The sequence below is a fragment of the Trichosurus vulpecula genome, chromosome 1 (genome assembly GCF_011100635.1).
Source record: "Trichosurus vulpecula isolate mTriVul1 chromosome 1, mTriVul1.pri, whole genome shotgun sequence".
Taxonomy (NCBI): domain Eukaryota; kingdom Metazoa; phylum Chordata; class Mammalia; order Diprotodontia; family Phalangeridae; genus Trichosurus; species Trichosurus vulpecula.
In genome coordinates, this window is record NC_050573.1 from 20,724,710 (window position 1) to 20,735,513 (window position 10,804).

At 46.7% G+C, this 10,804-nt stretch overlaps 1 protein-coding gene across 1 annotated transcript in view; it reads right to left on the reverse strand.

Annotated features, from left to right (window-relative positions):
• Positions 1-8,840, reverse strand: part of SGSM1 (small G protein signaling modulator 1) — a 55,007-nt gene extending 46,167 nt beyond the window's left edge. The window contains exons 1-4 of the mRNA XM_036741038.1: positions 8,771-8,840; positions 2,591-2,753; positions 1,159-1,311; positions 33-100 (exon numbers count right to left, since the gene is read on the reverse strand). Of these exons, the coding sequence (XP_036596933.1) occupies positions 33-100; positions 1,159-1,311; positions 2,591-2,753; positions 8,771-8,834 (448 nt within the window). The 5' untranslated portion in view covers positions 8,835-8,840. The remainder of the gene's footprint in view (positions 1-32; positions 101-1,158; positions 1,312-2,590; positions 2,754-8,770) is intronic.
• Between the last annotated feature and the right edge of the window lie 1,964 nt (positions 8,841-10,804).

Genomic DNA, 10,804 nt, shown 5'->3' on the forward strand with positions numbered 1-10,804 from the left:
CCTAAGGAGGTAGAGGGAGAGGGAGGACTTACCTAGCAAAGAAGCCAGGATGGGTCCGTCAACGGGGTCCATCAAGAGAGCTTCCTTCTCGTAGTACTTACTAGCAGGAAGGTAAAGGAGGCATGAGTTTGAACGGCTCACAGCAGAAAGAACAAATCCACTCAACCCAAAGCAATGCATTGTCATAGCAGCGCACTTCTCAAGGTGCTTTATAGTTTGCAAAAAAAAAAAGAAATTCTTATGTATAGTGTCTCATAATTTTGCAAACAGCAAAACAAAATAGTCTTTGCCCTCAAGCAGTTTACAAACTCTGAGATACAGGCTTACTCTGTACCTGTCCTCTGCATGTGGAAGCTGTAAGTATAAATGTAGTAACAGGAATGTCAATATGCAATACATTGAATTGACCTCCTACTCTTTTGAGGGGATAAGCTAAAATTTAAGAAGAATATCACATGGGAAGGAATCTTTGACATGGCATTCAAGGCTTTCTTGCAATCTGGCTGCAAGGTCCCCTTTCAAGCATATTTCATACCATGCATTCTCCGTTCCAGTCAAACATCATCTCCCACCTCAGTGCCTTTGCAGGGACTGTCCCTCATGCCTAGCACATGCTCCTTTCTCACCTCTACCTTTCATAATCCTTAGGATGGAAGGATCACACTTTCAGAGCTGAAAATGACCTTGGGGACCATCGGTCCAAGCCCCTCATTTTACAGAGATAGAACTGACTTGCCTAAAGTCATAGATACCAAAGACAAAGGGTAGACTTTTGAACCAAAGCCTCCGATTCCAAAGTCAGTGATCTCCTCACTGACCATGCAATGCTACCTCATCTAGGAAGCCTTCTGTGATTCCCTGCCCTGAATTTCCCTAAAACACCTGATCAGGATCTCTCCTTGATCCCCATCACTCCTTACCACTCTGTATTCTCTTCTGTGTACCCACTGTCCCCTCCAATAGAATGTAAGCTTTTTGAGGGCAGGGTCTTTGTGCTCCCAGTGCCTAGCTCTGTAACTGGTATACTGTAGGTGACTCATAGACTTTGATTACGAACGTTTGTTGCATACAATGTGGGCCTCGTTTGAAGAACAGCCATCATAGGAAGTAGACCTTTCCTCCCTCCCTTCCCTCCCCCAGCCCATCTCCCAAGCTCACCTGCTGTTCTCTACCAGGTAATGCACAATTTTATCCAAGACCTTTTCGAACAGGGCCGTGCGGATCCACAGGTGCTTCAGGGCCTGGGGGGACAGGTTGGGCAGCTTGGGAAGCTTCCGAACGTTCTCCTGGAGACCCTGCAGCTGGTTCCGCCTTTAATGACAGGAGCAGAGAGATGTGAAGGCTGATCTGGGAAGTTTTCCCATACCAGGGCCTCAGCCTGCCATGAGACAGCCCTCCCAACACCCCCAGGCTCCCCAACAGCCAACTCAAGGCCATCCTGGCATCGTAATTTTAGAGGTGGAAGGGACCTTAGAAAGCCACCAAGCCCAACTCTTCCATGTACAGATGTAGGTTAAGTGATTGGCCTGGGGTCATACGTCTAATAAGTGTCTGTGGTAGGATCTGAACCTAGGTCTTCTCAATTCAAAGTCCATCACCCTATCCTCTGTGCCATAAGCCATTTTTTTTTGCAATGTAGAGAGTGCTGAGTCTGGAGTCAGGAAGACCTGAGTTCAAATCTGGCCTTAGACACTGTGTGACCCTGGGAAAGTCATTTAACCCTTGTCTGCTTCAACTACAAGATGTAGGTAATAATAGTACCTACCCTGCAGGGCTGTAAAGGCACAGTTATTGGCACACAGCAGGTACTACATAAATGCTTATTCCCTTCACTTTCCCATGTTGCCTCTCAAGAAGGTGGACCGGGCATAAAAGGGTTTGGGGGACTTGGGAAGAACACCCAGATACAAAAAAGGCATGGTGAAGACTGAAATCCCTTCCCAGAGGAGAAGGAGAACCCTCCCTAAATGAAAACTGAGAGAGCAACAAGCTTTGAATGCAAGTACCCCTGGGAAAGAGAAAACAGGAACTCTTTCAGACTAAGGTGTAAATGACTTGTCAGATTCTAAGAAGAGAGAAGTGGGGGAAGGTCATTATGTTAGATTGTGAACTCTATAAACAGGGACCTTGTCTTTTAATTTTTTATTTTACTTTTAACCAATAAGTATTTGTTTTCTCTTTCCCCTTCCCCTGCCACCAAGCAGTGGGGGGGTGGGGTGGGGGTGGGGAGGAGGCAGGATGAAAAGACAAAACCAAGCCTGAAATAAATGAATACAGTCAAACAAACAAATTCTTACATTGACCGTGTCAAGGATCCTGCCTTATACGACTTCTCTAACTTCTACTGCATGGAACCAGGGGATGATTAATTAATGTTGTCTGTCATTAATAATGTCTGTTGAATGAAAAGGCCATCTATACTGCTGCCCTTCCCTCGCCCTAGTAAGGTGAGGAGCATCAGAGAGGGAGATAAGTCAGCTTCCTGGGGCAGGATTTCTTCCATCGAAGCTGCCCCATGTTCATTTCCACTTGACTTTGATGTGGGGAAACGGTAGGATGGGAGAGCAGCACCAAGCCCGCCCTCACTCACGCATTCTCGATCAACTGCTCCAGGTCTTGGACCTTCCGGGACAGCTCCTCTGCTGGGGCAAAGCTCTTCCCCACCTTCATGAACAGCGCTGCGATCTTATTGCTCCGAAGGAAGCCAGCGGCCCGGCGTCTCAGGCCATGCAGCACACAGGCCTCCACAGCGGCTGTGGGGAAGACAGTCACGGGGACAGAGGTTCGCACCTGGAAGGGACCTTAGAAGCCCGTTAGCCCAACGCCTTCATTTTACAGAGAGGGGAACTGAGGCTTAGAATGGTTAAGGGCCTTTAGTCCATGTCATACAAGCATATGACCATCTGGCGAAGAGCTGGGCATGTTTAACCTGGAAAAGAGATTTGGGCCACATGGGGGCTCTCTTCAGGTATCGAAGGCTGTCACATGGAGGAAGGACTGGGCTTGTTTTGTTTGGACCCAGGAAGCAGAACCAGGCACAGTGAGTGGAAGGAAGTTTCAAAGGGTCTACTTAAGATGGAAGTCAGAAAAAATTTCCTCCCGACAACGACTATCCCAAAAGGGGCTGGGTTGCCTGGAGATGTTGCAGGCTTGCCCTCACTGGCTGAAGCCACAGACCACTTGTCCAGAATGTTATGAGTTTGACTAGGTGGCTTCTGAGGTCCCTTCTAGCTCTCAAATTCTGTGAGTCAATAAAAGTGACCCTGAGAAAGTAGGTTCCTCATTTGGAGACTCAGTTTCCTCATCTGTAATATGGCTCAGAGGATCAGAGATCCAGGACTGAAAGAGGGATGGTCAGTGGGTGACAGGACATTAACACAAGGCCAGTCCTTCAGAGGCCATCCAGTCCAGCCCACAGGAGAGAGTCTGACTTGGGCACAGCTCATCCAGCCTTAGCTTAAACACTTCTACTGAGGACGAAGCTCCCACCTCTGAAGGGGGCTCATTCCATGTTAGGAATTCAAGGCTATGCATTCCCATTCGTGAATTCTGCCTAATTTTGCATTAAGGAGCCTTGGGTAAGTCATTTAACCCTAATTGCCTTGCCTTCCCCCCTCCAAAAGAAGTAGGAGGAGGAGGAGGAGAAGGAAGAGGAGGAAGAGGAGGAAGAGGAGGATCTGAGCCATTCAGGCAGCTTCTGGGTGGGAAGGTGGTCACTCAGGAAACCCTCTTCCCATTCTCTCCTGTTGCACCAGATCCAGGTCTAGGACATGCCACCTCATACAATATTTACTCACAGTCACGTTCATTCTGATGAGGAAGAGAGCTCGTGGCTGTCTAGGGAAAAGCCCTGGTCTGGGAGTCAGGAAACCTGTGTTTGAATACCAGCCCTGCCACTTAGCTGCAGAGTGACCCTGGGGACGTCATTCCCCCTGCTCTGGGCTTCTGTTTCCTCATCCATAAATGAGGAGATGTGGACTAGATGTCTCTAGATCTGGGATCCCAAAATGCTCTTATATGCTCTGAAATTCAATCACCCCTGATCCTGGACAGTGGCCACAGCCCATCACTACAGCAGCCACAACCCAACATCCACCCATTGTTTGTTATTCAATGCTGCTGTCTGGGGCTGCTACTCTGCCTGGCACACTCTCCAGGTCTTCTGCAGACAGGTGGATGGACAGGTTAACCTTCCCTGCCAGGCTGGCTGGTTCCACCCTGAGGCTGGGGATTATGAGAGAGTGAATTATTAACACACAGGCCACACTGTTTTCTGAGGCCTTAGCAAGGAGTCAACAGGGGCAGTGCCAGCTTCCTCCTTGAAGCCCACTGTGTGCCCATGGTCCCATGTACAGCGAAGCAAGCCAGGGCTCCTTCCAGCATATCCACAAAACCTCCCTTTGCAGAGGATGGGCCGAGGCATCAGCTCATGCGACCTTCACAATCAACCCAGCCAGGGGAGGCGGGGCAGGGATTATCACCTCCATTTAACAGATGGAGAAACTGAGGTCTAAGAGGTCAAGTCCAAAGTCATGTAACAAATTAATAAAGGAGACAGGGAAACAGGATGGAAGAATGGAATAACAAAGCTCTGTGGGACGAGAGAGGGAATCTGGAGGTGGGTCAGTGTGGGACCAGATGGCCTGAGATCATCACTCTGCTCCTTGCTGCCTAAAGGACGACGACTCACTTCTCCAGGCCTCTGCTCATCTGGAAAAGAAGAAGGCTGGACAACATGGCCTTTGGGGTGCCTTTCAGGTCTGGGATTTTGTTGTTTGTTACTTGTGTGACCTTGGGTAGATCACTTAACTCCTCAAGGCCTCAGCAGACTTCATCCCTAAAATGACAGCTTCAGATGAGGATGCTTCTGAAGGCTCCTCTAGTTCTAGCCAGATGAGCCTACACCAGCCCCCTCTCCAACCCACCGACATGCTCTGGGCCCTGATAGTCTCTGTTCTAAGGTTCTTCCCTTATGTTCTAAGGCCCCTCTCAGCTCTGACATTCCCTGTTCTAAGATTTCTCCCAGCCTTGACATTCTCTGTTCTAAGGTTCCCTCTCCCCTCCCAGCTCTGACATTCCCTGTTCTAAGATTTCTCCCAGCCCTGACATTCTCTGTTCTAAGGTTCCCTCTCCCCTCCCAGCCCTGATATTCCCTGTTCTAAGGCCCCTCCCAGCTCTGACATTCCTTGTTCTAAGGTTTCTCCCAGCTCTGACATTCTGTGTCATTTCCAGCTCTAAGTCACCAAATATGTTTTAAGTACCTACTGTGTAAAGACCCTATACTCAGTGATGACAATAAAAAGACAAAAATAAAAGCAGTCCCTGCCCTCAAGGAGCTTCTATCCACTGGGGAGAAACACTATGTCCTTAGATAAGCAGACATGAAATCCATTCAAAGTCAAGCCCAGGTGATTTCTCAGAGCGGGTGAGGGGATAAGGAAAGGCATCATCTAAGTTGAAGGAATCCAGGAATTCAAAGAGGTAGAAAAGAGGAGAGAAAATATTCCAGACACAGGTGAAAGCCTGCATGAAGGCCGGGAGACAGAGCTAACAGAGCTATTCAATCCAAGGTCCCAAGAGGCCTGGGGCCTCACTCCTAGCATCCCTTCCTTCTCTTCCTAGTAACTGAGCAAATCCTTCCTTCTTCCCACTGCCAACACCCTGCACCCCTGCCCCATAAAACCAAAATGGCACAAAGCCCAGGCTAAGCCCATCTGCTTGGCTCTTCCCATTAATAAACTAAGTCTGGTGCCCCTGGACTCTTGGCTGGTCACTGATGGGTAATTCGAGGGCAGAGAACTCTTGTTTTATTCCTCTAACCAAACATTACAAGCCACTGCTTGACACTGGCCTGCAAAAAGCTGCCAGTGACAGAGGAGGGCCTGGGGATTAACGGTTCAGGCCCTAGCAACAGCAGCCTGTGACTCCCTTCTGCCTGTCTACTTTTCTGGGGGTGAGACTGCATATCTGATAGAGAAGTGGCCGTGTTCTTACAGAATCAGACACTGTGGCTTTCGGATCATCCGTAGCCAGTAAGGCTGTTTGCATAGATATTATATATGTAATTACATATGTACATATGTTCTATATTAGAGTACATATGTGTGCATATATACGTATCTCTATATATGAGGAAGAAGAGAAGCAAAAGAAAGAGATGGGGAGATAGAGAAAGAGAGGAGAAAGATGGTGGGGAGAGAGAGATGGAAAAGAAAGAGAAAAGAGAGAGCTAGGAGAGAGAAGAGAGAGGAGAGATGGCAATAGAGAGATGGAAAGAAAGAGGAGAGAAATGGAAAAGAAAGAGGAGAGAGAAAGAGAGAGGAGAAAGAGAAGAGAGGAGAGAGAGAGGAGGTAGAGAGAGAAGAAAGAGAAAGAGAGAGGACAGAAAAGAGAGAGGGGGAGAGGGGAGAAAAGGAGAGGAAGAGGTAGGGAGAGAAATGGAAAAGAGATACAGGAGAGAGAAGAGAGGGGAGAGAGAGAGCAGAGAGAGAGAAGAAAAAGAGGAGGGGGGAAGGATAGGGGAGAGAGAGAGAGAGACAGAGACAGAGAGAGAGAGACAGAGACAGAGAAAGACAGAGAGAGACAGGGAGAGACAGAGAGACAGAACACTCCACAGCTCTCTCCTCCCTCTCAACCCAAGGCTAACACCACCCCATCAGAGCTCTGCTGATTTGAAACTTGGTACCAGTTTCAGCCCAACAGCTCTATTCCTCTAGAAAGGAAGAGCAGAAAGGCATTCTCGACACCTCCTCTGGTCTCCCTGCCCTCTTCCCAAGCCCTGCCCCCCCACCCTGGGGTCTCTCAGAGCCCCTGCAGGAGGCCCCCAGACTCCTCTCTTGTACTAATAATGCAAATAACATGGCCACCTTGATGTATGTTCTAACACAAATTCTTAATTCACTGGTGGTATTTAATAAGGACAGGGTGGGACCACTGGTGTCTCATCCTAAACAGTGCCTGGCTGCTCATTCATCAGGGAGCCTGTCCTGGGTGAGGTTTGGGGGATGAGGGTGAGCAAGCCCGTCCTGTCCCGATGTTCTAAAGGACAAAGGGGGCTTCAAAACACCTCTGGCTCTTAAGTGACAGCAAATCGCATTGGTCTGATAAAATCAGACACTCTCAGGATTGGAAGTGACTTCAGTGACCTCCTGGTCCACACTGCTACTACTACTACTACTACTGCTGCTGCTGCTGCCACCTAGCATTTCTATAGCACTTTTCAAATATTATTTCATTTAATCCTCACATCCACCCCAGGAGGTTGATGCTGCTATCATCCCCATTTTACAGACGAGGAAACTGAGATGAACTGACTTGCCCAGGGTCACACAGGCAGCAAGCGTCTGTGGCCACATTTGAACTCGGGTCTTCTTGATTTCGGGTCCAATGCTCTAATCACCGTTCCACCAGCTGCCTCTTGTCCAGCATTTCCATCAAAAGACCAACACTTTTTTCAGATGAGTTTCCTTACCATTCCTCTCCTATCCTGTACCTGTTAAAATTTTTTAATAATTTTTTCCAAGTGTATACAAAAACGATTTTAACATTTGTTTTTTAAAATGTCTCTACTCTCTCCCTTCCTTCACCCCTTTCTGAGGTGATAAGCAATTTGATATAGGCTCTACATGTGCAATCATGCAAAACATATTTCCATATTAGTCATGTTGTGAAAGAAAACACAGATCAAAAAATATTTTTAAAGTGAAAAATACTTTGCTTTGACTGTTATCTCTTCTTGTTGTGTTTTGTTTCTTCTTTCTCATGGTTCCTCCCATTGGTTCTAATTCTTCTATACAATATGACTAATGTGCAAATATGTTTAATAAGAATGTATATATAGAGCCTATATCAGATTATGTGCCGTCTTGGGGAGGGAGGGGAAAGGGAGGGGGAGAAAATTTAAAACTTATGGAAGTGAATGTTGAAAACTAAAAATAAATAAACTTATAAAAAAAAGAAAAAGTAAAAAAATAGTCTGCTTTGATCTATATTCAGACTCCATCAGTCCTTTCTCTAGAAGTGGATAGCATTTTCCATCTTGAGTCCTTTGGAATTGTCTTGGCTCATTTGTATTACGCAGAATAGCTAAGTCATGCATGGTGGATCCTCATACCATATTGTTGTTACTCTCTGTACCTGTCAAATTGATTTTTTGAACCCAAGTGTTAAGACTTTACATTGATTCCTATCCTATTTCATCTTCTTCAACCTAAGCCAAAGTTCTGGCCTGTCGAGATCTTTCTGAACCTTGACCATTATTCATTACGTTAACCAGCCCTCTTTGCTTTGCGTCACCTGCGAATCGGCATGTGCCATCTTGGCTACACTCGGTGGCAAGTGCCATCTTGGCTACACTTGATGGCATGTGCCATCTTGGCTACACTTGGTGGCAAGCGCCATCTTGGCTACACTTGGTGGCATGTGCCATCTTGGCTACACTTGGTGACATGTGCCATCTCTGCTTTTATCTAAAGTACTGTGAAAAACATGGGGGAGTTTATTTTTCTCACAAGATCCCAGCAATTGATTGCTTTCATTGTATTATACAAAGATGGAAACCAAGTTGGAGACATGCACCCACAGTGCAAGAGCTAAGATTCAGACACATCGTCCAACTCCAATTTCAATGACGTTTCCACTGTATCACACCATTGCTCAAAGTTGTCATCTCAAGGCCTTCAGTGAACAGAGATAAAGCATTTTCCAGGGGCCAACATGAACCCCAGACAGGGAGCCCATTTATCTCCTAAAGGGCAACCACTAGACTCACCACAGAATGAGATGATATGGCTGCTGTCTTCATGGACAAACTTCCGAGTCACAGCCTCTTCCATGATCTGTTTTACCTGTGGGACAAAGGAAGTAGAAGGGAAAACAAGAATTTATTAAATGCCTACTGTATTCCAGGAATTGTGTTAAGTGCTTTACAAATATCTCATTTGACCCTCAGAATAGCCCTGAGAGGGAGGAGCTACTATGATCCCATTTTATAGTTGAGGAAACTGAGGCAGACAGAGTGACTTGTCCAGGATCACATAAATGTAGAAGACCTGGGTTCAAATTATACCTCAGACTCTTACTTGGTGTATGACTCTGGGCACTCCCTTCTCCTCTCTGGGCCTCAGTTTCCTCATCCATAAAATGGGGAGATTGGAGCTAACTGCCCTCTGAGGTCCCTTACCCCCCTAGAACTAAGACCCCATTATGTGTTGGTGGGCAAGTCCCTTTACTTCTCTGGGACTCAGTTTCCTTATCTGTAAAATGAGGGGATTGGCCTCATTGACCTCTATGTCTCCTTTTAACTCTAAGATCCTATGCCCTGGGTCACGCAGGAGTGCCAGGTGGGATTTCAGTCCTGGCCTCCTGGCTCCAAGGACTGTCTGCACCATACCACTGTTTTCCAAGACCCCTTCGCCATGGGGTTCTGAGGAGAGACCAGAGTCTTAGGGACCTAGACTAATGGTGGGACCATGATCAACCCTCTGAAAGGCTGGAAGATGGTATTCATTCCATTGTCTCTACGATAAGGATTTGGGGGCTGAGCTTCAACACAACACAACACAACACAACACAACATTCTGTTCCTTCCCCAAGGAGGTAATTTGACTTGTCCAAGATTACATCGGTTAAATTTCCAACTTTTCCTCTTCTTCATGGGCTTCTGACCCTTGAGGTGGTTATAACCCAACTACAATCTGGGCACCTGTACCAGTAGCTACCCAAGAAAAACTCCCCTCTTCCACCTGCTGTACCTGCCTCTGGATCATCTCAGGGCTGCAGAAGTCAGGTCTTTCCCTCCACCACCCACCCCCATCCTCCTTTGTGTGGGAAGGATCTGTGGGCTCAGAGCTCTGGTGAGTAAGAGCCTACCCACCTCCTTTTCATTTTTGGTGGGATAAAGTGAGTCACAGAAAATGTGGAGACATGGATGGGCTGTGAAATGTTATCACAGCTCTCATGAAGCTATGTTTCCATAGGAGCCTGGGGGACAGAACACTGGGTCTTAGCTTGGATCTCAAATCCCAAGACGTCACATCAAAAATATTCTCCCAAGCTTCAGTCCTCCAGGAATGACCAGTGAGCCTGGACACACACACACACACACACACACACACACACACACACACTCATCATATTATACACAAAGTTACAGAACTGATAAGAGACCTCCTAAAGAATTCAGAAAATGTTTTCCACATCCCTTACCCCCAATAATAATAACAGTAATAACCACCATATTTCTATCGCTCTTTAAAGCTAACCAACCATTTTTTCATAGTAACCCTTTGAGAAGTAGGTAATAAAAATATTATTAACTCCACTTCGTTTTCCAGCTAAGAAAATGAAGTTCAGGGAGGTCATTTGGTATGAACTAAAATTCATCCAGTCAATGATTTCCTCATTCATTCCACAAGCATTTACTGAGCTTCTGTGATGTGTCAGGCACCGTGCTAGGCAATGCAGATACAAAGACAAAAACAAAACAGATCCTGCCCCCAGGAAGCTTACGTTCTATCGAGGTGGGGGTGGGAGGAAACACATATCCTGAAATTAAATTCAAAATAGAGAAAAAGTAATTTCCAGTGGGGGAAGCCTTAGCAACTGGGGTAGCACAATATGCTTCATGCAGTATATGACATGTAAGCTGAGCTTTGAAGGAAACTAAGGAATCTAAGGGGCATAGGTAGAGGAGAAGGGCATTCCAGGTAGAGAGGATTGTTAGTGCAAAGGCTTGGAGGTGGGAGATGGCACATGGCAGATGGCATGGCAAGTAGGTCAATTTGGCTGGGACTTCTATTATGTG